Below are 27,563 nucleotides of genomic sequence, written 5' to 3'. Positions count from 1 at the left end.
AGGAGTATATTCTACTGTGGGAACTGTGGAAACATCTTTCATTTTTTCTTGGGAAGTTTTTAAAAGTGGTTTAAAAAATTTCTCTTGTTTTTTTTCAAATGCTTCTTCGCCCGTTAGTTTCTGTCTGCGTTTCTTCTTTATGTCTTCCTGTTGTTTTACAACTTTTGAAACCAACTCTTGATGTTCCTTAAATCTTCTTGCTCTTTCTTTTGTATCCATTTATTTATTGTAAAATATCATTTAATGAATTGTAAAGATCAACAGGGAAATTTTCCTTTTCTTCATCATTCAAGTAGATGTGTTCAAATAAATCCTTTTCTTTAAATATTTCATCAAATTCTTTATTAACATTAATGCGAGTTGTAATTTCTTCTTCACTAATCCTTGCATCTCTGCTTTTCATACGTTTGTGTTGAGTTTCTTCATCAACATCAAAACCGAATGATAAAATCTTCACTCCGCTCAGATATTTAATAATTTGTCTCGTTCCTTCTGGATTAGTTTCTAATATCCCAACACCACCAGATTTTAGTTTCTTTAACTCACTCTTACAATGTGAATATTTTGTTGTACCAAGAGAAACCTCCTCAAATATTTGTCCTTCATTCCTCAATCGCATATGTTCCTCCACTGAAATATAGTGATAATCTTCACCTTTTACTTCTCCAGGTCTTATTGCTCTAGTTGTTGTTGATACAATGCGTATCACGGGGTGTTTTTTAAGTAAATTTACAATATTCTCATTTGTACTACACAAGAACCTTGATTTATGAAAGTTTTTTCCAGAAGCAGATTTACCCACAAGATTTATAATAATAGTTGTCATTTATATATGTAATTGTTTATAAAACAAAAAATATATCCCTTAATATCTCATCTTGTTTCACAACAATATATTTATATTTTTCAGTCGTGTGCTTCATATAATCCTCAAATTTCTTTTTACTACATAATGTAGAACAATTATCTCTCCAAAAATTATTGATATCTATTGAATTTAACTTGAATAAAATAAAAGTATTAGCATTGTTTCTGATGGAACGACGAGGAAGTTGAAAGTACGATTGACTAAGATAAATACAATTACAAGAAGAATGTCTCCCTCTTGTGTAGTAGCTGTCCATTACCGTTTGGTTTCTCTCATTAACACAATCATCAAAGATAACGAGGTTCTTTTTGATTTATTCAAATCTTGGGGAGACGGTATATCATCCGTATTATCACTAAGAATACAAGTTATAAGATTTGATTTCTTTTTACATCTCTGTGTATCACAAAATAGTTGAATTATATCTTCAATGTTATAATCATTTAGGTTTTTTTGACGTTTAAATAAACCTATTATATCTTCTTTTTGAAGACCAGCATTAAAACCTTGTGAGAGTAGTTGATACTCTGGTTGAAAACTTCGACTTTGTGAAAATTATTAAATTATCATAATCTAAAAAGTTGGGAGTGAGGAGCATTTTTAAAAGTAAGCAGGTTTTTCCACATCCACTTGAACCAACTATGAGACATCTTAATGAATTTGGGAGATTTTTATGGTTGTTAAATTTTATCTTATTTTCCCAAATAGGTAAAAAATCATTCATTTATATATTTGAAAAACAGGTTATTTAATTTATTATTGGCTTTTTTAGAAACTCTATATTTTATCCTAAGTTCAGGTTTAATTTCAAGATAATCCATTATTTTATTTATACAATATCTTGTGTTGATATTTCCCTGAAAATTACATCCATGAATAATATACAACAACAATCCTTTGAACATTTCTCTTATACGTTCAGTTTCTTCCCTTGTAAGGAAAGGTGTGTTATCATCCTCATACTTTACATTCATTTCTCTAATCAATCTTGTAAAGTAATTCATTTTTGGTGTAAATCTAAAAGAATTATTTTCCTTTTTATATTTTTTATTATCATTAATTAGAAGATAATCACAGAATATACATTGTTTATAGGCTTTTGACTCTGTGTTTAATCCCCGTCTTTCACACGCAGGACAATTCTCAAATTTGTCATATGGAGAATCAGGAAAGTCTAGCATATTTATAAAGTAAAAACTTTACTTAAACTGAAATTCATCTATACTTTCAGTTGTATATTACCATCGATATCAATATACTTTTTTTCATTATCAGATTCAACGACAACATTTTTTATATTAAAGGTAATTTTAAAATTATCGTTAACTACTATTGAACGAAATGTCATTTCACCTGATATATTAACATCCTTTATTTCATCAAGATTTACATCTTTAGGGTTGTTGAAAAAAATACAAATTTCTCCTTGCATATTACAGATGGTCTTATCTTTTCTTTCTAAAGCTTCATCCATAAGGTTTTTGTTCTTTGATACTTTTTCTTGTTTCATTGCTTTTTCTAGTTTTGAATATATTACTAGAAGGAGAGGAGAAACTTTTGTTAGAGATACTTTAATTGATGTTCTACCAGGTATACTAAAAGCCCTTCCACTGAAGGAAATTGAAGAACTCATATTATTTACCATAATAGTTTTTATCCAATAGTTGTTATATTTATCTTCGTTCAATTTTACATCCTTGACATATTTCTCAGTATCTTTAACAGATGAAGAGATTGATTGAAACTTGTCTTTTGTGTCTTGAAACATTGTATTTATTAAGTGAAAAAGTTGGAGGATAAAATGTTTTTAAGCACAGATTCACCTATAAATTAAACGAAATTTTCATCAAGAAAATTTTAGTTTAAGCAAAGTTTTATTCTATAAATATGGTGAATACAACGTACTGCGATGTTTGTAATCACGAATATAAACATTATAGAAAACACCTCCGAACCAACAAACACACATTTAATCTATTTCATCAAATATCTCCTCTTGAGTTGGAAAGAAAACATTGTGATATCTGTTCAAAGGATGTTTTGAAGAGTAGTTATAATCAACATCTTCAATCACAAAAACACAAGAAAAATGAGTTTAAAGTAAAGGGAGACTATTATATTAAAAACACTGATGAGGCATTTAAAGGGCATATAAAAATAAGGATTTTTCAATTTGGAGAACCCGGTCCATCATCAATAGCTGAATCAATTGAAATAGTGAAACCCGATGTTGAAAAATTTATTAAAAAGACATTAAAAGAAATAAAAACTTTAAAGTTTTATATGGGAGTGAAAATGAATATGAAAAGACAAGATGAAGAACAAACTCCTTATATGAGAACAGATCTTCATTTTATAACATCATTTCAAGATTTTTTGAATAGTGGGGTTTATGAAGAACTATCAAGACAAGAGGAGGATGTTGATAATACAGTGGTAGGAAGTGGATTCAATATTAAAAAAATCATCTTTTTAGATATACACATTCTAAAATCAAACCCTCTTAAAGCTTCTTCTTATATTGAATTACCAAAAGAAATAAAACTAAAGAAGGCAGTTGTTAATATTAAGAACAATGATAATAAATGTTTTCTCTGGTCTGTTCTTGCTCACTTACATCCACCAAAATGTAATTCAGAAAGAGTAAAACAATATATGAAATATGAGAATACCTTGGACATTAAAGATTTTAAATTCCCAATGCCATTAACAGATATTCCTAAATTTGAGAAAAAGAATAATCTTTCTATTAATGTATATGGATTAACGGATACAAACAAAGTTCAAATATTAAAAATTTCAAACAACTATAAAAATGAAGAAACACACATTGACCTTTTATATTTTAGTGTTGGAAAGAATTCACATTACACATACATCAATAATTTATCAAGATTAATCTCTTCTCAGGTATTCAGAACAGCAAACAAAATATATCCTTGTAAGCGATGTCTTAATTCATTTCATACAAAAGAACGATTAGAACAACATTCAAAATATTGTAGTAATCATAAATCAGCTGTAATTACAATGCCTAAACCTGGTGAAAAGATTTATTTTGAAGATTATAATAAATCTATCATGCACCCATTTGTGATATACGCTGATTTTGAATGTATCCTGAAAAAGATAAATACTGCTTCTCCTAATCCAAAAGAACCATATACAAATAAATATCAAAAACATATTCCTTGTGGTTTCTGTTATTATATCAAATCATCTGTTGGAGAAAAGTATAACAAACTTGAACATTATCGTGGAAAAAATGCTTCACAAGAGTTTGTAAAACGATTAGAAAAGGATTGTATAAGACTCACTAAATTAATGAAAGAAACAAATGAACCGATGAAATTAACCAAAGAAGAAAAATTAGAATTTAGAATGAACAATATCTGTCATATTTGTGAGGGGAAATTAAGGAGTCTAAAGTTAGAGACCATTGTCATCTTACTGGTAAATATAGAGGTCCCGCTCATTCCTGTTGTAATCTTAATTATAAATTACCTTCTTTTATTCCAGTCTTTCTTCACAACAGCGCCAACTATGATACACATCTATTTATAAATGAACTTTCAAAAACACCAGGGAATATTTCTGCCATAACAAACACAAGTCAAAAGTATATTTCATTTTCAAAAATGATATTCACAAAACCTTTAACTCGTATTAGGTTTTTAGATTCTTACAAGTTTATGGGAACACCACTAGCCTACCTCGCATCAAATCTAAGCTCCACGGACTCTTTTCCAAATCTTAATTCATTCTTTCCAAAAGAGGAAATTCTCACTAAAGAGGAAATTCAGATTAAAGAGAGAGTTCAAAGTAAAGAGGAAACTCTAATTAATGAAGAAATTCTAACTGAAGATGAAATTCTAATTATAAAGAAAATTCGAACTAAAGAGGAAATTCAGATTAAAGATGAAATTCTGATTAAAGAAGGAATTCTTACGAGAGAGGAAATTCAAACAAGGAATGAAATTCAAAGTAAAGAGAAAATTCTTACAAGTAAGGGAATTTATCCTTATGATTATATGGATTCATTTATGAGATTTAAAGAAACACAACTTCCTTCAAAAGAAAGTTTCTATAATAACCTTTATGAAGAAGAGATAAGTGATAAGGAATATAAACACGCACAAGAAATATGGAAAATATTTAAGATAAAGAACCTTGGAGAATATCACGATTTATATCTAAAAACAGATGTTTTATTGTTAGCTGATGTGTTTGAGGCTTTTAGAACACTCTGTCATAATAAAAATTGTTATGGATTAGACCCTGCCCACTATTTCACAGCTCCTGGTTTAGCTTGGAGTGCAATGTTGAAAATGACAAAACAAGATATAGATTTAATCAGTGATGTTGATATGCTTTTGATGATTGAGAAGTCCAAGAGAGGTGGAATATCACAAGTATGTTCAAAAAGATATGCTAAAGCAAATAATAAATATCTTCCAAATTATGATAGTGAAAAAGATAGTAATTATTTGATGTATTTTGATGCTAATAATTTGTATGGATGGGCAATGTCTCAATCTCTGCCTTATGGTAAATTAGAGTGGGTGGAAGAAAAGGATTATGAAAAGGCTTTGATGAATATTGTTATTTCTTCTCAAGAGGAATTGAATGACGAAGAAGAAGGTTATTATTTTGAAGTTGATTTGAGGTACCCGAGTGATCTTCATAATAAGCATAAAGATCTTCCTTTTGCATGTGAGAAAGAAACTCCAAAGAAAGAATGGTTAAGTGATTATCATAAAAGTTTTAATATTAAAGGTAAATCAACAGAAAAGTTATTAACAACATTCTATGATAAAGAGGGATATGTTTTGCATCAGAGAAGCTTAAAACAGTTTTTGAGAGAAGGATTGAGAGTAGCTAAAATTCATAGAGTTTTAAAATTTAAACAAAGTCCTTGGGTGAAAAAGTATATTCAATTCAATACAGATATGAGAGCAAATACAAAAGTAAAATTTGAAGGGGACTTTTATAAATTAATGAATAATGCTGTATTTGGAAAGACTATGGAAAATGTTAGAAACAGGCAAAACATTAGATTCGCAACATCTTGGAAAGAAGCTTCGAGATTGATAAATAAACCAAGTTTTGAGAGAGAAGAGGTTTTTTCAGAGAACTTTTCTGCAATTCATATGAAAAAGGAAAGTATTGTAATGGATAAACCAATTTATATTGGAACAGCAGTTCTTGATTTATCAAAGATATTGATGTATGATTATTTGTATAATGACTTAAAGAAAGAGTATGGTGAAAATGTTTCATTGTTGTATATGGATACTGATAGTTTTATCCTAGATATAAAAACTGATGATGTTTATGAAGATATGAAGAAAAATATTGGAGTATATGATACAAGTAATTTCAGCAAGAAGAGTGAGTTATTTTCCAAAAAGAATGAAAAGGTTATTGGTAAGTTTAAGGATGAGTTGGGTGGAAAAGTAATGAGTGAGTTTATTGGATTGAGAGCAAAGGCATATGCTTATAAGTATGGTGAACAGATTGATAAGAGGTTAAAGGGAATAAAGAAATATGTAATAAAGAAATCAATAACTTTTAGAAATTATTATAATTGTTTGATGAATAAGAAAGAAGAATATAGGAAAATGAATACAATAAGAAGTTATAAACATAACATATATAGTGAAGAAGTAAATAAAAAGGCATTAGGAGCCTTTGATGATAAGAGATTTATTTTAGATAATGGAATAGATTGTGTTCCATATGGATATTGTATGATAGAGTGTATAAAATAGATTATGTTTTAACGATGGGAAGATGGGTTAGGGTTTTTAAGGGCTACCGCTGCTTTTTCACAATATATAAATGGTTAAACCAAGTATTAATCAAACTAAAGAGTGGAGAAAATCTCAGTCTTGGTATATAAATGGAAAACATAATGAATGTGAAAAATATCAAATAAGTCTTATTGAAAAAATAACTAAAACAAAGGTAAATAAAACAAATAAGCGAATTAATTTAAAAACTAGTAAGTTAGAGGATGTAAAGAAAAAAATGAATATCCTTGAATGGACTGAAAACTTTGATGGTTATCAATTGAACAATGAAAAAACAATTTACTATAATCTCAAAATGATATGTGGCTCAGGAGGTGGTCAAACAAGAGCATTAAGAGAAGTTTATCATTTCGTAATGGCACAAATGGGGTATCTTAAAAAATATAAAGATTCAAATGTTTTGTTTGTCAATATTTTAGATGGGGATTATTGTGCAAAGAAAATTAAACTATTGAAGGAATTTGAGAATGAACAAATCTTTATAGGTTCAATGAGTGAGCTGTTCAATTCAATGAGGTTCAACCTCCAGGTTAAAAGGGGAGACAAATAAATATACCTTGGGATAAAAAGGGGATTTATTTTTAGGGAAAAAAAATATAAATCGCTGAAAATCCCCCATTCATTTACATGGGGAAAAGTGAGCCAGAATCAGTATTCTTACCCTACTCCTGTGAGCATGTACATGCACTTCGTTTTCAATGCAGATAGTGATAACAAAGTGATACATGTATTTTGTATTAGCACCTGCACATGAAAATCCAACGAGGTAACAGAAAGGAGGGGTACATTGTCATTGGTGAGCACGTGTTTGTCTTCGAAGGTATTACAGGGCTGGAGCAACTCAAGCATAATGTAATATACCTGTTATTCCATTATGAATAGTTTGTTCAGTCATCCCTTTGCCTAATAATTGCCCTGTAACATAAAGATGTGCACCCGTCTCATTTAACAAATGTATCGGGATTAATATCATTCTTGCCTTTATGTTCATGAGCAATACTTCAAGTTTCTGAAGGAAGCTCCGAAAACGAACCTCAAGACAATATTATCAGGCATCGATTTATTAATATGTCCATATGAATTATATTGCTGAAGAGGAATATCTTCAATGATGCATGTAATTCATAGGCTTACACAGTTCTATGATACATTTGTTCAACTTAGCTGTCTGAATCAGTGTATAGAACTCTGTTGCTACACAATTCCTCTTTGCATCTACAAGCGTCAGAACAGATAAAGTCGCCCTTTCGACATTTGCACCTCATGGTGCTACAGTTTGTCTTGCATCCGCATTTAGTGAATGTTAGAACTGCTTCAGGTGCAGGTAGAAATGTTGTCAGTTTTGGGACGAGATGGCCATTGTCATCCAATACCCATCCATTATTCATGAGTGACACAGTGAGATATTGATGAGTGGCATGTGTCCAGATGTAGGCTTGGTAATTGGCCTGTTTCATGTGATGTTTTAGCACTTCGATAGTTGGAGGGAGTTTTTTGCTGGTTTTGTTATGCTTTGCAAACAATTCAGAGCATACATCATCAATACAAGCCTCTGTTCTCCCGCAGTACATGATCGATACAAGAGACACATACGCTGCTTCAGTTTCAGCGTCCATTTGAGATGTTGTTTTTTCTGAAACCCTTCAAACGATCCATCAGTTCTGGGTGTGCTGACAGTTTTCATCCATCTCTCCTTTCCCATTCCACTGAATGCTGATGTGGAGTCACATCCATTGAATGCATGGATAGAGGGCAGCACAAGTGACACGTTTTCTCCCAGTTCCTGTATGCATTGGCATAAATCTCTTATTTTGACCTGTTCCCATCTTGAAGAACAGTTACTTTATTCCGGTTACTGGACAATATTGTAGACACATTGAAGCCACATCAGACTCCAAGCTCCACATGATGACTGTCCACACCCAGTGTTTGCTTTGCATGTGAAATGTGCAGAAACATCCGTGAATCTGCTTCTTCATGGTCAGCTCCGAGTTTGGGGACATCTTGATAGTCCCCTCGAACAATTCTCACTGCTCTTGTGACATCATGGAATCCACCCGAGAGGTATAGTTCAAAACCCTGCAGAAGTGTGTTCTCACACTTAATTATCCAATCTTGAAAAAGGAAGTTTGCTGTATTTGCTTTGTTCTTGGCATTAGACATCATCTTTATTCACCGTTTTGGGAGCGGAGTCAACCGTGTAGGGTTCCAAACCTCTTGCATCTGCACACTTCCTCTGTGAGCTCTCTCCCCTGACTTTATTGATTCTTGGTTAGAATAGTTATCACCAACTGATGCAGTGTATTTGCATCTCATTCCAAGAAAAACATACAACAACTGATCAGAAAGCTCACCAAATGTTTTGCAAGAAGCAGAGTCCATACATACCATCCGTAAGAGCATCATCAAGTCGACAACTCTAAGAGTTGGTACAGTAGATATGGGGAGGTCAACAGTGGCATGTCCTTTCTCTAACCATGTGAGGGATTTGCTTTCTTGTGTCCTTTTCATAGAGCCATCTAGATTGAATAGTATCAGTGGTACTGGTGCTAACTCGTGCTTCAAGAGGTTGGACATCTCAAGATAGACTGATGACGACAAGTTTACTGAATATTTGCCTGTCGATATTCATCATCTCAACTACCTGCTTCTTCTATGTTTTGACTGGTTTATTGACCAGCCTCGATAAAGCCTGTTTTTTTTGACTGGATCAATGAAGACCTGTTCTCCAGTTTGAATCATGCACACTGTTCATGGTTTATGTGAACATACATAATTCATTTGACTGGTACATAGTTATTGTGAGTTTACCACCAGAATAGCCACTGTAAACTGCATAGAATTGGGAAAAAGTGATCAAAATACCTCAAAAAACACCCAAACTTGACATGTAGGTCAATGTATGGGACCAAGCGGAAGAGGTGCATTAAAAATCAAAAAAAAAATAAAAAATTTGCACCACATTCAGAATCGACATCCTCCCAGGTACGTATTTGTCTATCAATATAGGCCTAGCTACTGGCAGCAATGAAAATGTTTGACCAGTCAAAGTAACCAGGACCCTCCAAAGTCAGGAGAGCAGCAGTTGAAATGGAAGCAATGGATTCTTCATTACCTCCACTACTGAAGGTGGACGGAGGTTATGTTTTCGTCCCTGTCTGTTTGTTAATTGCGAAATCCAAGATTCGCAAGTATATTGATTGGTTTGGTTTATTATTTTGTCTGTTTGTCTGGCTGTTTGTTTGCATGTCAATTGCTTACAGGCAATGCTGGATTTATGGTGGTGGAGGCCCCGCCCACACATGGGTGGTGGTGGCCCTTTCTGCCACCAACAATGAAGTAAGGCAGTGGTTTTCAACCTTTTCACTGGAGACACTCTAAACTCTTTTTCTTATTCTGTGGCACCCCGATTCAATTTTATAGGCGTGTCGTTGCCTTAAGAACATTGCAGGCTTCACAAGTTAAACAAGAAAAAGAGCAATCAGAGATTGCAGCCCCTCGCCAGGACTTGTTTTGTATGGTGTTTGTGTAATTTTGTGTGCTGGTGTTACGTAAATAGTCATAATTAGAACTGCCACTTTATAACAGCTGTCAGTGATCACCGGGTACCAAGACATCCCTCTTTGATGCAACCCCGCTTTGATTGGACACCTGACCTGGACCCATCATTTTTTTTTTATTATTATTCAATTGAATTTAGAATGGGATTAAAATAAATTCAATTCAAATCAAATGGAAGGCCAAATAAGTGCAGTCCTGCATTGGTGTCATCAGAAGGAACTCCAACAAGCAAAGATGAAGTCATCAGGAGGAACCTAGCTAGGATTCACATGTCAGCAGATACTACTCCACCATCAAACACATCCAGGCACAGCCAAGTGAGCCTTTTTCAAAAAAAGAACCCAGATCAAAAAAATTAAATAATGCTGGCTTCCAGACCATGCATCCGATCAAGTTGAAATTTAAACTTGTATTCCCCATCTCTACTATATCATATTTGTGAAGTTTCATGTCTGTTGATTCTTTAATTCTTTAATATTTTTACATTTTTTATTTAATAGAGAAAATGTTATTTTATATTTTCCTTCAATCCATTATGGCTACCAAACCATGTGAACTATCAATTATTCCTGAACAAACTTGTACACCCAAAGCTTGGGGAACATTTGTGTGAAGTTTCCCTTCGATCTGTCCAGCCGTTCTGGAGAAGATTTTTATGTGTTTAAGGGTAAATCTGAAGCCATTCCAGCGTTGCTTTGGCTGTATGCTTGGGGTCATTGTCCTGTTGGAACGTAAATCTTCACCACACTCTCAGGTATTTGCACTCTGAAACAGGTTCTCATCAAATATTTGCCGGCATTTGGCTCCATTCATTGTTTGCTATATCCTTAGAAGTGTCCCAGTCCCTGCCATGGAAAAGCATCACCATAGCATAATGCTGCCACCACCATGCTTCATGGTAGAGATGGTATTGTTACGAATCTGGCAGCCATTTGCAAACACAAACAGACAGCAGTCCCCGCAGTTCAGTTACTTCGAAAAGTATGTGTTTATAGTTAGGGCCCCATCCCCTATGTCTAACGGGAATTACATTTGTGCGCTGCGAAGTTTCTTTATAGTTAGTTTTTTTTTTTTACATCAATCTCCTTCACTTCTTCGCACCACCGACTCCATTGCCCACGTGTTTCTGGCTGAAGGCATGGGCGGAACCTCCATCTCATCATATTGAGGCTCCACTCCAAGGAAGGGCATGGAGCGTTTCCTCCAGCCAATGGGTGAAGGGCGAGCAGGGCCGAGGGGCTCCGGCCAATGGGAGGCCAGAGTGCCGGAAACTACTACAGAGCCTCTTCGGGGGGCGGGCCTCCGAGACGCCCCGACACACCCCCCGCGATGCCCCATCCAATCAGGAGGCGAGTGGGAGGGGAAGAAATCCCTTGGACCTCGCGAAAGGGAAGAGTAGAGTGGTCGTCAGGAGGAGAGTAGTGTTTTCATTGTGGCCATTGCTCTGTGTGTGCGTCGGAGCAGTGATCGTGGCCATTTCTTTGTCTGTCGCCGTGGTCATCCGCGAACGTGGTCTGCAGAAAGGTACCCAACCAAACCTTGACCCTCAGCTCACGTTCCCTCTCGAGCAGAAGGCTTCAATAAAGACCCGACGGGGTCCATTTCTTTTGGTGTGTGTGTGTGTGTGTGTGTGTGTGTGTGTGTGTGTGTGTGTGTGTGTGTGTGTGTGTGTGCGTGTGTGTGTGTGCGTGTGTGTGTGTGTGTGCGTGTGTGTGTGTGTGTGTGTGTGTGTGTGTGCGCGCGCGTCGCCAGTCTGTTCGGTAGAATTGTTTAAGTGTTTTCTTTTCATTGTACATTGCATTTTGTTCGTGATTAAGTCTGCTCTGTCTCCCTCCTTTATAAATAAACCCTCTTGTTAAATGTTCCAGTTCGTTGCCCGTGTTTTCTTCCATTGACCCAGCACAGTTCGTGCTTGAGAACCAGTAAGCCGATTGGGCTGTAAGTTGTCGTTTGGACCGACAGACGTTGGTAATTCCGCTCGGTTACACCGGACCGAGGTCACTAGAGCGACCCGGTTCGACAGTCCGCTGAGGGTGTGACTTCCCCGGTAATTTGACGACGTGGGTACTTAGGTATATTGAAATTTGGCTATTAACCCTACCCCACGCCGTCAGAGAATTGGCGATCACGGTCCTTAAGTGACCCGTGACCTTCGGAGTTGTCTGAGAGTCACGACCTAAATTCCGGGTGTTCGGTGGGAGATGGCTCTACTGCTCCACCTAGTGGTCGTTTATCGCCACCGAACCCCGGCCCACAACAGTATTAGATTTTTTAGTCTCATCAGATCACAGAATCTTTTGTCTCATGCTCCAAGTCTTTCATGTACCTTTTTGCAAACTCCAGGTGTGTTGTCATGTACTTTTTTCTCACGAATGGCTTCCGTCTGACCACTCTCCCACAAAGCATAGATTTGTGAAGTTCTGCAGAGATTGTTGTCCTTCTGGCAGGTTCTCCCATCTCAGCCAAGGAACTCTGTAGTTCTGTCAGAGTGGTCATTGGGTGCTTGATCACCTCGCTGACCTCGGTCCTTCTTGCTCAGTTTGGTCGGACGGCCAGCTCGAGGAAGAATCTGGGTAGTTTCATATTCTTTCCATTTCCTAATGATGGAGTTCACTGTGCTCTTGGGAACTTTTAACACACTAGAAATTGTTTTGTACCCTTCCCCAGATCTATGCCTCCTCACAATTCCATCTCGGAGTTCTACTGACTGTTCCATAGATTTCCCGGTACAGTTTCTGCTCTGAGATGCACTGTCAATTGTGGGACCTTATGCAGAAAGAAAGGTGTGTGAATTGGCCACAGGTGGACTCCACTCAAGTTGTGGAGACATCTCAAGGATGATTAAAGGAAATTGGATGCACCTGAGCTCAATTTGGAGTGTCATAGCAAAGGGGTTGAATACTTATTGACACAAGACATTTCAGCTTTTCATTTTTAATTAATTTGTAAAAATTAAAAAAAAACATGTTTTCATTTTGTCATTATGGGGTATTTTGTGTAGATCGGTGACAAAATATTTAAAGTTGATCCATTTTTAGCTCACCTGTTTGAAGAACAGAGAGCTATAGCGATACCCCCGGTGTGAGCGTGAGTGTCAGCGCCAGCCTCAGCGTGAAAATGTTAGTTTTGGTGCAAGTTATTTAGAATTTAGAAGCTTGCCATTCATTTAATATGTGTACTCGGATGCTGACATTTGGCATGGAGGTTCCTTTGGGGTATACTATTGGTGTAGTGAAGTTGAAATTAAAAAAGAATTTCAAATTTTGAAAAAATTTTGACCTGTTTTGAACTTAACTTTTTGTAGCACATCAACGTTAAAGTTTTTTCCTTTCTAATGTTTTTATCTACCACACTATTTTTTACTGATTACAATATACAAATACATATATTGCTTTAAAATTATTTGGATCAGACTTCACTGCAATGCTTTATAAAAAAATATTAATTATTCGACTAGTCTTTTAAAAACGATAAATGTATAAACAGGCGAGCATTGGGTGGCTTTGACACCAACTCTCGGGTAAATTCAAGGTGTAACATAAAATGTAACAAAAGTCGAGGGGTGTCTACTTTCTGAAGGCACTGTACATATATACAACATTTCATTGCTCTGCAAAAGCTATGTATCTGTGATGTAATTTTTTAAACCCCTTAAAATGAACAATGGAAGTGACAGTTATTCAAGGTGAGGACATAGCCAACTTTGGCATCATCCACATTCAAGGTATAAAATCAACTTGTGGTTAAATTAGACAATAAAATGTGATGAGCACAATTTGACAAAGTTGTCGAATTTAACCAAGGCTGGCTGGTGAGGTGCTCGTCCAGTCAGTAGGGTTTGCAGTTGGACTGTGGGCTCGATTAGCCATCTCAAACTGTGCCGAAGGCTGGCTGTGTACACTAGTCGAGCCAATAACATCTGCACCTCACAAACCTAATCATTTATTCAACAGTAATGGCCATTTGTAAAGCATTATAACAGTTAAAGGATGTTCTTAATTAGACTAATTCTACAACGCTATGCTTCACTTTATCTTAATAGCAAACCTCAAAATAGTTGTTACCTAAAGTAAGAACCTTTCAACCTGTAAGCAATTGATAGATTTTTCAGACTGCCTGGATCATCAGCTGGGCTCCATTATTCAGAGATTTTGAATCTTTCAGCCAAGATCCTCTCCAAACAGTCGGTCCACAAACTCAGCTGTGTCCAAGTTGTCAGTCAGTCAAGCCAAAAATGCAACACATAGAAATCACACTTTACAGTAACATCTCTCTTTCATGTGAGGCAAATAGTAGTATAAGGTCTAAGATGACTGATGTAAGCGATGAAAACTACTTTTTTTTGCATATTCTTTTCTGCAACGTCTCCAGGCAGAACGGTGTGAGATGGAACCTTTGAGTAATGACCAAGCAGAGATGGATGCGAGAGTACGTAAGATCACTTCACTACCCTCTTGTTTCAATATAAATTGGTTGGAGAGAAAACGAACCTCAAGTGTGTGGGGAAGGCAAATTGCAATGAGAGATTAAGGGAAGAGGGTGTGTGTGACATTGGATGTTAAAAATTGAATCTCACAAGCTATGTTCGATAAAATACAAAGCTTTTGATTCCACATTTGCGTGGGTAAGACAAGAGAAAGGTCCAATCATTATTCCTGTCCTTTTTGGTTCAATCTCATTTGCTGTAGTTCTATAGAAACATGCAATCCATTTTCCCTCCAGACTCTCTACCAAGACATAATACAAAAAAAGGGAACCAACTTGGAAACCTTCATCCAAATCTTCTCTTTGCGCAGCATTCCAAATCTCAAAAAAGGTTGTATAATCTCACTTTCCTTTCATTTTGACAACTTTTAACGGTATTCTTATAGTGACGAATGTTCAAGGAGTTTAACGATGTGGATAATTTCCTTTATCTGTGTGCTAACCGTCCTACCAACCGACCCACATCCAGTGATGCAATGCTATAAAGGCCTGAGCAACAACCCCTTGGATGTTGACATCAATAAAGAAGTGAAGAATAAAGATGTGAGGAAAACTCTCGTGGGCTTGGGTAAGATGCCTAACCAGTTTTGATTTTTTTTTTTTTCATTGGAATTTCAATTTTACCTCCAGCACCGAAGGTGAAGGAGGTTGTTTTCACCCCTCTCGGTCTGTTTGTTACTTGGTGAAAAAAGTTTGTCTGTCACACGATTTTTGCTCAGTTTTCAAGCAATCGTTCTGAAATTTTTGTGTGTGAAGGTGACTGGCCAAGGACAGCAAGGCTTAATTTTAGTGAAGATCCGCATCTAAGAATTTTTTAAAGTGATTCTTTACCATTGAGAAGAAGGGCCAAAAACGATATATAGCATGATATCTCAAAAGGTTATGGATGGATTCTGACGAAACTTGGTGGACAGGTTGGGTGTTTGACAAGAACCAATTGATTCGATTTTGGTGAAGATCCTAATCCGGATACGAGAATTTTTTAAGTGATTCTTCACCAATGAGAGAAGGGGCCAAAACTGTTTAGCATGAGATCTCAAAAAGTTGTGGACGAGTTATGACAAAACTAGGTGGACGAGATGGTTAGGTAACAAGACCAAGCCGATTAAATTTTGGTTCAGGTCCAGATTCAGATCCGACCTATCAGTGGCACACAAAATGTAGAGTATTCAGCCTGGCGGAGATATATGCTCTACCGAGTGCCGTTCTATTTCGCCAAGTGTCACTCTGAGTGATTGATTTTTCATTGGGTGGTCGCCAGACTACCCTTATTCTCAGGTTTTCCGTCTGTTGGATTCGCTATATATGCTAGATATCCCTTATTGTCGGGGTTTGTGTGTGTGTGTGTGTGTGTGTGTGTGTGTGTGTGTGTGTGTGTGTGTGTGTGTGTGTGTGTGTGTGTGTGTGTGTGTGTGTGTGTGTGTGTGTGTGTGTGTGTGTGTGTGTGTGTGTGTGTGTGTGTGTGTGTTTGTGTGTGTCTGCAACGCGAGGCTCCACAGCACAAACCAGTGAACTGATTTCGATGAAACTTTGCTAACATGTGCAGTATTTGTTGGGAATATGTGCGTTTGAATTTCGTTGCCAAGCAACCACCCGGTGCTGTGCAGCGGCCGAAAAACCGCGTACAGTATTTTCAATACTTGTCCTTCAGTTTTTAATGTAGAGAAGCGAGACTTCGGAATGAAACACTTCGAGATATTTAGAAAATTTTACTCGAGCCGATTTTTTGTTTGAGGTTTTATTTTTCAAATGGTAGTCCTTCAAAAATTGGGTGTCCATTCACCCTCATTTTTTATGAGCGGCTTAGTAAAGTGGGTGGAGCTTAGGGAAAGTGGACGTGGTTGATGAAAAGTGGGAGTGGTGTAGGAAAGTGGGCGTGGCTTATGGAAAGTGGGCGTGGCTTATGAAAAATATTGTCTGGCTCAGGAGGTGTGGTCAAACAAGAGCATTGAGAGAAGTTTATCGGGTTTTCCGTGTGTGTGTGTGTGTGTGTGTGTGTGTGTGTGTGTGTGTGTGTGTGTGTGTGTGTGTGTGTGTGTGTGTGTGCACCTGCAACGCAAGGCTCCACAGCACAAACCAGCAAACCTATAATTTATTGATTGACCGAAAATGATTCTCCACCCACACACCACCTCCAATTATTTATTTATTTGCCGAAAACTATTCCCCACCTACACACCACCTCCAATTTTTTATTTTATTTCCCGAAAATGATTCTACGACCCACACACCACCTTATTTATTTCTTTACCGTGAACGATTCCACGATCCACACACCACCTTCAATTATGTATTTATCAAAAACGATTCCACGATCCACACACCACCTTCAATTATTTATTTACCGAAAACGCTTCCACGACCCACACACCACCTCCAATTATTTATTTATTTTCCGTAAACAATTCCACCACCCACACACCACCTCCAATTATTTATTTATTTTCCGTAAACAATTCCACCACCTACATACCACCTCCAATTATCTATTTATTTAACATTTTGGATTCTCCTCCCGACACACCGCCTTTAATTATCTATTTATTTGCCGAAAACGATTCCCCACCCACACACACCTCCAATTATTTATTCAATACCGAAAACGATTCCACGATTCACATACCTTATTTATTTATTTACCGTAAACGATTCCACGACCCACACACCACCTTTAATTATTTATTTACCGAAAACGATTCCACGACCCACACTCCGCCTCCAATTATTTATTTATTTTCCGTAAACGATTCCACGATCCACACACCACCTATAATTATTTATATATTAACCGAAAAGATTCCATGACCCACACACCACCTCCAATTATCTATTTATTTAACATTTCGGATTCTCCTCCCGACACACCACCTTTAATTATTTATTTATTTGCCAAAAACGATTCCCCACCCACACACCACCTCCAATTATTGGATTCGCGAGATATCCCTTATTGTCGTGTTGTGTGTGTGTGTGTGTGTGTGTGTGTGTGTGTGTGTGTGTGTGTGTGTGTGTGTGTGTGTGTGTGTGTGTGTGTGTGTGTGTGTGTGTGTGTGTGTGTGTGTGTCTGCAATGCGAGGCTCCACAGCACAAACCAACGAACAGATTTCGATGAAACTTTGCCAACATGTGCAGTATTTGTTGGGAATGTGCGTGTTTAAATTTAGTTGCCAAGCAACTACCCGTTGCTGTGCAGTGGCCGAAAATCCGCATACAGTATTTTCAATACTTGTCCTTCAGTTTTGAATGTAGAGAAGCGAGACTTCTGAATTAAACACTTCGAGATATTTAGAAAATTTTACTCAAGCAGATTTTTGATTGAGGTTTTATTTTTCAAATGGTAGTCCTTCAAAAATTGGGTGTCTATTCACCGTCATTTTTTATGAGGGGCTTAGGAAAGTGGGCGGAGCTTAGGGAAAGTGGATGTGGTTGATGAAAAGTGGGAGTGGTGTAGGAAAGTGGGCGTGGCTTGTGGAAAGTGAGCATGGCTTATGAAAAATATTGTGTGGCTCAGGAGGTGTGGTCAAACAAGAGCATTGAGAAAAGTTTATTGGATTTTGTGTGTGCGCGTGTGTGTGTGTGTGTGTGTGTGTGTGTGTGTGTGTGTGTGTGTGTGTGTGTGTGTGTGTGTGTGTGTGTGTGTGTGTGTGTGTGTGTGTGTGTGTGTGTGTGTGTGTGTGTGTGTGTGTGTGTGTGTGTGTGTGTGCAACGTTGGGCTCCACAGCACAAAACAGCAAACCGATTATTTTTCAAATGGTAATCCTTCAAAAATAGCGTGTCGATTTACTGTCATTTTTTATGAGGAGTGCCAGTTGGCAAAATACACAATAGGAAAAATCTTGCCAGGCAGAGGAACAATTGTATGTGAACCAATATGTCTTGGCAATGAATCTTCGTCGGTGGATCGGTCAGAATGAAAAGCATCGTATCCAGCGCTTCGATCCTAGCGAATCCCTCGTCGCCTATCGGCTTGTCTGTATGTCTGTCTGTTTGTTTGTATGTAATGGACAGAAGAGTCAACCGATTTTGATGAAACTTGACGGATAGGTTCATACCAGGATCTAGTTGTATGCTTTTGAGCAGCGTTGCTATGGACGCCACCATTGCCAAGCAGCGGGACTGAAATTTTTGGAAAAATCCTAAAAAAAAAAATTCCCGAAAATCAAAAATCGGCTTCGTGCTTTTATGCGCACTATAATCAACCTCTTTATCAAAAATTTTCAGCCCGATCCGTCAAAAACTGTATCACTGGTATGCAATTATATAGCGACCACCCATGTCGCCTACCGGCTTGTTTGTTTGTTTGAATGTCTGTGTACAGGATATCTCAAAAAGTTGTGAACAGATCTGGGTGAAATTTTGTGGGTATGTTGGGTGTGTGACACAAACTGATTAGATTTTGGTGAAGATCTGGATTTGGATCTGACCACGATAAATTTTTTCAGTGATTCTTCACCATTGAGAGGTAGGGACAAAAACAATATATAGCATGATATTTCAAAAATGTAATGGGCCCGATATGTTCTCGTGGATCAGGCATTACGTGGCGGAGGTATGCGCTGCACCGAGTGCCCTTCAAGTTCCTTCTGGATTGTTTTTATGGCGCCAAAGTTTAATGTCAACTCTGATTTATAACTTGATTTCTTCAATCCTTTCTCCTTTGCAGCGGATTTTGCCAAAAGCCCCTCTGGATATTTTGCTGGCAAATTAAATGAAAACATCAAGGTGGGTTCTTATATACACATGATAATAAATGTATGATATTAAAATATAACTTCTGCTTTGGTCATGGTGTGTGAAAACACTGAACTGCCCACTACGAATCACTGTGTCAACTGCTCCACTGCTCCCCAGATGACAGTTTAGTCGTAAGGAGTCCTTTGTTTTGTTTTTCATAACTATGATGTGAGGAGTCCCACGATGATGAAACCAGAGCCTGCATTTTAATTTTATCTTCTTTCCCAGCGACACTTCAGAAACCTTGTTGACTGTGTAATGGATGCCTAAACTGGGTTGATCAGTGGCATGAATGTCCTGTACATCAGGATCCTTGCATCAAGTGTTATTGTGGCACATGGGTTCATAGCCTCATAACAGTTGTGTGTATATATAGCAGCATGGTATGCCATCACATTGTATGAAAATCAGTGTCAGTCATGTAGAAATGCATATATGTGTGTGTATATATATTGTTGCGGATTCGCGCCCGCCGGCGTGCGAGCGGCCACGTAACTCGAATCGCGGCACGTCGCCCACCGGACGGACAATCCCGTCGTGACCCTCTCGGACTAATGCCGGGAACTAGTCACGGGTGGGCCTTTCGGCCTCACCACGATCGTGCCAATCGGCCCCCCGCGTGGGATAGGGTTGCTCGCCAAATTCGACCTACCTAAGTACCCACACAGAGGGTAGACCGGGCGATCGCACCTCGCCGCAGGTCAACTTCGGTAACGGGCCACTTTAAGCGACCCGTTCCGTACTATCGGGATAACCGAGCGGTGTTATCGTCAACCTGGACGGTTCGATTAATTATCGGGCGTTTTAGCCCACGACCAACCCTTTACGTGAAGTAAGATGGAGATTCAATTAGAGAAAAGACGAAGCGAAACGGGAGAAACAGTTCAACATAAAGCACATTTATTTCGTGATGAACGGAAAGCACACATATACAATTACACCAAAAGCAAATGTAAAAGAAGGAGAAACACACAATAATACACAAAAAGCAAATGTAAAAGCAAAACACAATGCAGATTTACCACCGACTACCGAGCACACGGCAACACTTATACAGTTTTACTTCACAGACGGCGCCGACAACACATATACTCAAAGCAAAAGAAAAGGACCACCCTCAAGGATGATGGGGGGCAGACGGGCCTGGGGCCGAGACCGCGTCGGGCCTACCCGTCTGATGATGAGCCGCAAAGTGGTGGTGGCGCCCCGACTCCGCGGGCCTCGCGGACAGTGTCTGGAATGGGGTGGGAACGGGGCCCCCTTCTCGCACTATCTCAGCGCGGGGGGAAACAGGAGGGGGTTGTTGATGCTCGGGGGAAGGAGGATATCTCCCTGGCTCGGGTCCCGCGACGAGCGTCTCCACCATGACCTCGGTCGCGTTGCCGGCCTCTCCTCTCCGCAGCTCCCCAACTCTGACACGAGCACCCCCTCGACCGCCTTCGCCGCCGCCACCTCTCCAACTCTCCACAGCTCCGTCCAACTGCTCTCTTGACTGGCTCTTCCCAACTCAGCTCGGAACTCCACTTGACTGACTCAACTACGAGCGAACGCGGCCCTTTATAGCCCCCGTGGCTTCGCTCCTTCACCTTCGACCCTTTACCTCTGGCTGGCTCCCCATTGGACAGAAGAAAAGTGGGCGTGAATGCTTTTTGATCTGCGAATCTGCATATAGCGACCACACTCCGACGCACCTGGAGGCGGGGCCAAATCGCCCCACGCTCGCCGATAGGACGGAACAGAAGTGGGCGTGAGTCGTTTTTGATCCGTTTTCTTCGGAAAGGCTGTGGTTTCTGCACCCGCTGCTCGGTGCGCGCCCTGCACGAGTCCAGTATCGGTGCCCACAAGCGGCGCGGGAATGACAGTGATGCGATGGTTGCGAGGGCGAGTTGTGACGGTAAAGGTCGTGGCTGTTGTTGTGAAGCGGCGTTGCGGTTGGTGGTTGTTGTGTGATGGCTGGTGAGACGTGGTTGGTGGTGGTAGTAATGGTAGTAATGGCGGCTGGTCCAAAATAAAGATAGTAAAAGAAAAACGGCGATCTAGAGGGGTCGCAGCCCGAATGAATGACATTTATTCCCTCTAAACAACGGGTTTGGGCCTAACTACACATATACTTACAGAGATAACTCACCTAAGGGACCTGAATGGTGGTTTGCGAATTTCGTCAACCACAACACTACCCCCTCCCCTTTTTACAGACTCGTCCCGAGTCGTCAAATTTTCGTGTGCCATCATGTGTAGTTTTCCCCTAGTACATTTTACCTACGGATCCCTGAGTGCGACATTCATGGTATTCGTGTCCCCAAAATAAATAACCTGAGGGCTCAGTAACTACCTAAACAAACCCACTCACACGGACGACTTAAATAAAATTGCCGGCGCTAAGACAGACATGCCGGGGGCGCACTCATATGTACAGTACATCTTACCTTGACTTACAAATTTTACACTAAACCATGGCCCAGGATCACTGAACTCTGCAAAAAGAAAGCAGTTAGCAGGGAGCCAGGCTGCTCGCATGCAGTCTCTGACTCAAACAATGCAGGTGACAGGGAACGTGGCCGGCTGCTCACACGCAGTCCAAGGCCTTCCCTTTTGAACTGAACGCAGTGAACCACAACGGTGCATGGGCTGCACAAACGCAGTCTCCGTGCCAGCTCAAGTGGCACACGCAATGAACACAACGAATGGAGGGATGAATGGATGGACGCAAACACGGTGCACAGGCCGCCACTGCAGGCCCGTGTTGCAGCTGCCAACAGGGCAGTTCTCGCAGCTTGCAAACTGTTGCCTTGCGGATCCTGGCGCACATGGAAATGAACAGGGGGGGCAAAGCAAAAATTGAACGGAGCTGGTGAACAGGGGCAGTGGGCATGGCATGGCAAAGGCAGCAGGCAAACACAGCCCGCAGAAGAAGGCCGCTGCAGGCAAACACAGCCGGCAGATGAACTGGCCGGCACAGGCCTTGAAGCACAGCAGCTGCAGACGATCCAGCCGGCACAGGCCTTGCAGCAAAACAACAGCTGCCGATGAAGTGGGCCGGCCTTTGCCTTGCAGCAACGCAGCCAGCAGATGAAGCTGGCCAGCCTTTGCCGTTCAGTGGAGGTTGGTGGAGGGAGTGCGGTGGTGCTGGCCACTCGGAAGGCGGGCTCGGACCTACTCTACGGTCTCCCTCCCAACCTATCGCCTTTGCCTGTCACTGTCTATACCCACTCCCTTAATTTGTCAAACCCCAATTTAGCCCCAACTTATTTTTTTGTTGTTTTTATGTTTACTTCCCCACTATAAATCGTCCCCTAACCCCCTTTATCGTCTTTGTTCGGCTAACCTATCCTGTCACCTAGCCTACTCTCAACCCCTACATTCCCTTCCCGGAGGGGAATAAGGGAGAGCTAGCGTCCTGTGTCGAGGCCCAACGAAGCCTCAGAATGGTCTCCCCAGACTTCAGCGATCTATAACACAAAGTGGGTCCAGCGGCCCACAACGAGAGTGAAGGGATGGATGGTGCGGAGGGGTACACTTCCTATCTACCCTAACCATTAACCTATTAAACTACCCCGGGGCTTTCAACAAGCGCCTCTCGCTTAAACTATTGGTTCTAACAACTCAGATTCCCGTCGCCCGTGTTTGTGTCGTCACAATTTCGGGCCTCGCCCTCCAATTTTCTCTCCGTGCCCTCACACGGTCTCATGGCTGGGACACGTGGCTCCCTTTGGCAGGCACGACCCTCTGCCGAATCTCCCGCTATGGCACCCCCGGGCACTACACTGCCTCCGAGCCTACCAGCTCCCTAACACCGGGGAGTGCCCCCCATGGCACCTCCCCTGAAACGCACACGTGGCAGGCTGGCTTCCCAGGCCCCTTTCCGAGGGTCACCCGTGCCCACAACACTGCCCACGCGGCTAATGGCGCCCCGGGCCCCCGCACCAAGCAGGCGCACCCGTGCCCACTACGCTATCCCGGCCCCCCATGGGCCCTTGGCCTACTACGGCCGACTAGCCTGGTGCCCGGGGTACCCACTCAGCGATACTCACCTTTCGCCACCACGCTCCCAGCCTGTCAACAGGGCTCCTGCACCCCTCCAAATGGGTTTCGAGCCTACTTCCCCACCAACAACAAAACGACTTCCATATTTGTTAATTTGACTAACTCACTAACTCAGTCTACACTGACCCCGGGGTCCCTTGGGCGGGAGTCACTCCTCCCCCCAATCACTCATCGCACCATGCATTCCACATTCGCTCCACACACACAGACCCGCTGGCCTCACTCACTCAACATGTACTCACCTCACAACTTTTCAACACACACACCGCTGAACTCTGCCATCCTTCTAACTACCTCCCCAAACTAACTCGTGCTCCCACGTCGTCCCTTAAACTATAGCACGTTCCATTTAACACTACGTAGCTCAACTACGTCCCCTCTACACATTCACAAGTCTGTCACTGTCTCCTAAATCAAAAAATCATTTTATTTCCCAACCTAAATCTGGCTACAATCCCTCTAACTAATCCATTCCACGGGCCCCATGAGGACTTACCCCTGCCCCATGGAGCCGGTCTAGCTAAGCTAACCCTTCCCCCGAACTAGTTTCCATCCTGTGCCCTGCTCAAGGGGGTCTTCCACCCCTTGCCAGGGAATCCTGTGCACTCGAAAGTGAGGCTTGCTTTTTTTTTTTTTCCATGCGCAGCACCAGCGCGGCAACTTGCAGCTCACGCACTTTGCACCTGCCCGTGACGTCATGCAGCTGCACGTGTACCTCGTACCTCCTTGGACGGTACCATCCGGCAGGGATACCCCTCCTGCCGGATTCCAACCCCACGTGCAGCCATGGCGTCACCGTGCGCATAAAAAAAACACAAGCCCCACGTCTCGAGGGGTTCCCCACGCGAACACATGTGCTTTGCCCGTTGGAGCTTAACACACACGCCCGCGTGGAGAACCCGTCCGGTCCAAATCCGTAATCCTGCCTAAACTTTGTCCGTCCGCGGGATCGGCAAATCCACCGCGTGCGTTTCCGGACCGGGACTTCACTCTCGCAAGCGAGCACGTGGGGGCCTCGTGCGTTGCACAGCACGGACCTCGTGCTCACTGCTGGGTGAACCCGGCACGTTCCCCGAAACAACTACAGCCGCCACCCGGCTTTCTTTCCTCACATGTCGCCGTCGTCGCCATTCGACACACGCACTCCCGCGTGTTACGACGCTAACACACCTCACCATTAAACTCACACTGGGAGACGCGGCTGCATGTTCACACATGCCGACCGACATCTCCCTTACATACCGCTCTCTCACACACACGGTCTCCCTTGCACTCGGCCGTTCACTCACGCATGCTACCTCCCTCGCACACGTGGCTCCACGCACTCGCGGCCTTTCACTCACTCGTGCCATATCCCTCACACAAACCATATCACTCACACACGCGGGGGCACTCGCCCGCGGTCCCTCACTCATACTGGCCGTTTCACTCACACACACGGCCTCTTCCACTTGCGGTTCCCCTTTTACACACGGCGTGCTGGGAAGCACGTACTCCGGCACAATCGCCACCACACCACTCACACACGGGGTCGCTTCCACACACGGGGACGCACTCACACCTTGCACCACACACACAGGGACAACCACACTGGGGATTCGTGTCCCCACAAGGGTCTCCGGGGCCTCTATACCCCCCAAGCTCTCCGTGCACCTGTCCACAGCACTCCTCCCCTCGACCTCGCAAAGCACGACCGAACCCACCTGGTCGTGACTCGCCTCAAGGGGGCATACTCGCTCCCCTCGTTCCTGGAGGAGGCCATCCCGCTGCTCGCACTGGGTCTCTACCCAGTCCACCAGCTCACCCCCATTATCCTCCACTACCTCCGTGTGTGTGTGTGCGTCACTAACCTTGTCCAATTCACCCTCTATCTCCCGTGTCTCTATACATTTTATTCTTTCTGTCGTCTCCTCGTGTCTATTGGTCTCTGCTTCTTTCTGGCGTCTTTCCCTTATCTTTATGTAGGTCAACCTTGCTTTCTCCTTAAGTTGCTCCCGTCCTTCCCTGTTTTTCACTCCTTGCTCTTTCACGATCTCTGCGTACCTCCTCCTTGCTTTCCGTCTTAATTGTTCTTTTCTCTCCCTCCCAATTACTTTCACCTCGTCTCTTGTCTCCCGTGTCTCTATACATTTTCTCTCCTTGTTCCTTATTTCTGTCTCTTCCTGGTTCCTTTTTCCTTCCCATCTGAGTCGTTCTTTCTCTCTGAGCCCCATTAGCTGTTCGTTCTCCCTCCGGAGCTCCTCAATCTCCGTTGACTCCAATCTCGCTCTCCGTTTTAGTTGTTCAATTTCACACTCATATAGTTGTTGTTTTCTCTCCCACTGTTCCTCCTGCTCTTTGTTTTCCAATCTCATTGTTTCTTTCAATTGGCTCATTTCCTTCCTGTGTTTCATTCGCTGTTCTCTCACTACTCTTCCTCGTTTCCTCTCCTGTCCTTCCTTCTCCAGTTTCATGGTTTTCTTCATTTTGTTAATCTCCTTTTTGTGTTTCATTTGCTGCTGTCTAATTACTCTTCCTCGTTTCCTCTCCTGTCTTTCCTTATCCAGTTTCATGGATTTCTTCATTTGGTTCATCTCCATTTTGTGTTTCATTCGCTGTTCTTTGTCTATCTCCTCGTACTCCAGCCTCAGCTTTTCTTTCAATTGGTCAACCTCAGATTCATGTTCTTTTTGTTTTCTATTCCATTGTTCCTCTCGTTCTTCCCTCTCCAATCTCCTTGTGTCCTTCAATCTCCTGATTTCTCCTTCCTGTTTCATTCCTTGCTCCTTCAACTTCTCCTCGTATTCCAACCTATTTTTTTCCTTTTGTCGTTCAGTTTCAAATTCATACTCTTTCAGTTTTTTATTCCACTGTCTCTCTTGTCCCTCGTTCTGCAATCTCATCGTTTCCTTCAATTGACGGATTTCTTTCTCCTGTCTCATTCCTTGTTCTTTGTATTTCCTATTCCACTGTCTTCCTTGTTCCTCATTCTGCAATCTCGTTATTTCTTTCAGTTGGCTGACTTCCTTCTCTTGTCTCATTCCTTGTTCTTTGTATTTCCTATTCCACTGTCTTCCTTGTTCCTCATTCTGCAATCTCGTTATTTCTTTCAGTTGGCTGACTTCCTTCTCCTGTCTTATTTGTTCTTCCTTCATTACTCTTTTTTGCATCTCATTCTGCAATCTCGTGGTTTCCTTCAGTTGGCTGATTTCCTTCTCCTGTCTCATTCCTTGTTCTTTCAGTAATCTTTCTTGTTCCTCATTCCTTAATCTGCCCTTCGCTTCCAGCTGTTCGATCTGTACAGTGTGGTTCCTTAACGTTTCATTCTCTGTTGTCGTTCTTTCTTCTCTCACCATCCTCAACTCGTTTTGTAATTCCCTCTCTTTGTTTTGGTGTTTCTGGAACTCAGAAGCTTTCTTTTCTAATTCCTTTCTCATCTCCGCACACTCCAACTTTGCTTTGGCTTCTAATTGTTCAATCTGCTCAGTGTGGTTCCTTAACGCTTCATTCTCTGTTGTCTTCCTTTCCTCTTTTAACATCCTCAGTTCGTCTTGTAATCCTCTTTCTTTGTTTTCGTGTTTCAGTATCACAGAAGTTTTTGTTGCCAATTCCTTTCTCAATTTGCATGCTTCTTCACTCATTTCATCTCTTCTTTCCACCGCTTCACTCCTTAATTCGTCCCTTTTTTTACTGTATTCATTTAGTTTTTTCTGCCATTCCTTTCCCATTCTTATCTCCCCTTCCAGGATTTCTCTTTTAAACTGGCTTGCCCTTACCTCTCGCTTCAGTAGTTCCAATTCCCCATCTTGTTCGCGTTTTTCCTTTTCGAGCTTTGTTTCCCTTTCTCCTTCCTCCCTCAATTCTCCCTGCAGTTCTTCGAACTGTTCTGACTTTTCCAGCAATTCCTCCGCCCTTTCCTCGAGCTGTCTCTCTCCTCTTTTTATCTTCCATTCTAGGCTTTCTCTTTCCTGATTGCCTGTTCTTATCTCTTCCTTCAATTGTTCCAACTCCCCATCGTGTTCACATTTTTTCTCTTCCAACTGTATTTCCCTCACTCTCCCCTCTAGTTCTTTGAACCG

The 27,563-nt window shown here is 41.2% G+C and overlaps 1 protein-coding gene across 3 annotated transcripts in view; it reads left to right on the top strand.

Moving 5' to 3' along the window:
- The window catches only part of LOC147018194 (annexin A2-like), a 104,156-nt gene that overhangs the window by 67,724 nt on the left and 8,869 nt on the right, over positions 1-27,563 (top strand). For all 3 annotated transcript variants that reach the window (XM_085897655.1, XM_085897653.1, XM_085897654.1), the window contains 4 exons: positions 14,614-14,670; positions 14,965-15,058; positions 15,197-15,295; positions 19,391-19,449. In XM_085897655.1, coding sequence (XP_085753781.1) covers positions 14,614-14,670; positions 14,965-15,058; positions 15,197-15,295; positions 19,391-19,449 — 309 coding nt within the window. The remainder of the gene's footprint in view (positions 1-14,613; positions 14,671-14,964; positions 15,059-15,196; positions 15,296-19,390; positions 19,450-27,563) is intronic.

This window comes from Eptatretus burgeri, chromosome 10 (genome assembly GCF_056783735.1).
Source record: "Eptatretus burgeri isolate ZD-2024b chromosome 10, Ebu_testis_v1, whole genome shotgun sequence".
Taxonomy (NCBI): domain Eukaryota; kingdom Metazoa; phylum Chordata; class Myxini; order Myxiniformes; family Myxinidae; genus Eptatretus; species Eptatretus burgeri.
Note: the sequence above shows the minus strand (reverse complement) of the source record. Positions and strands in the feature narration are given on the sequence as shown.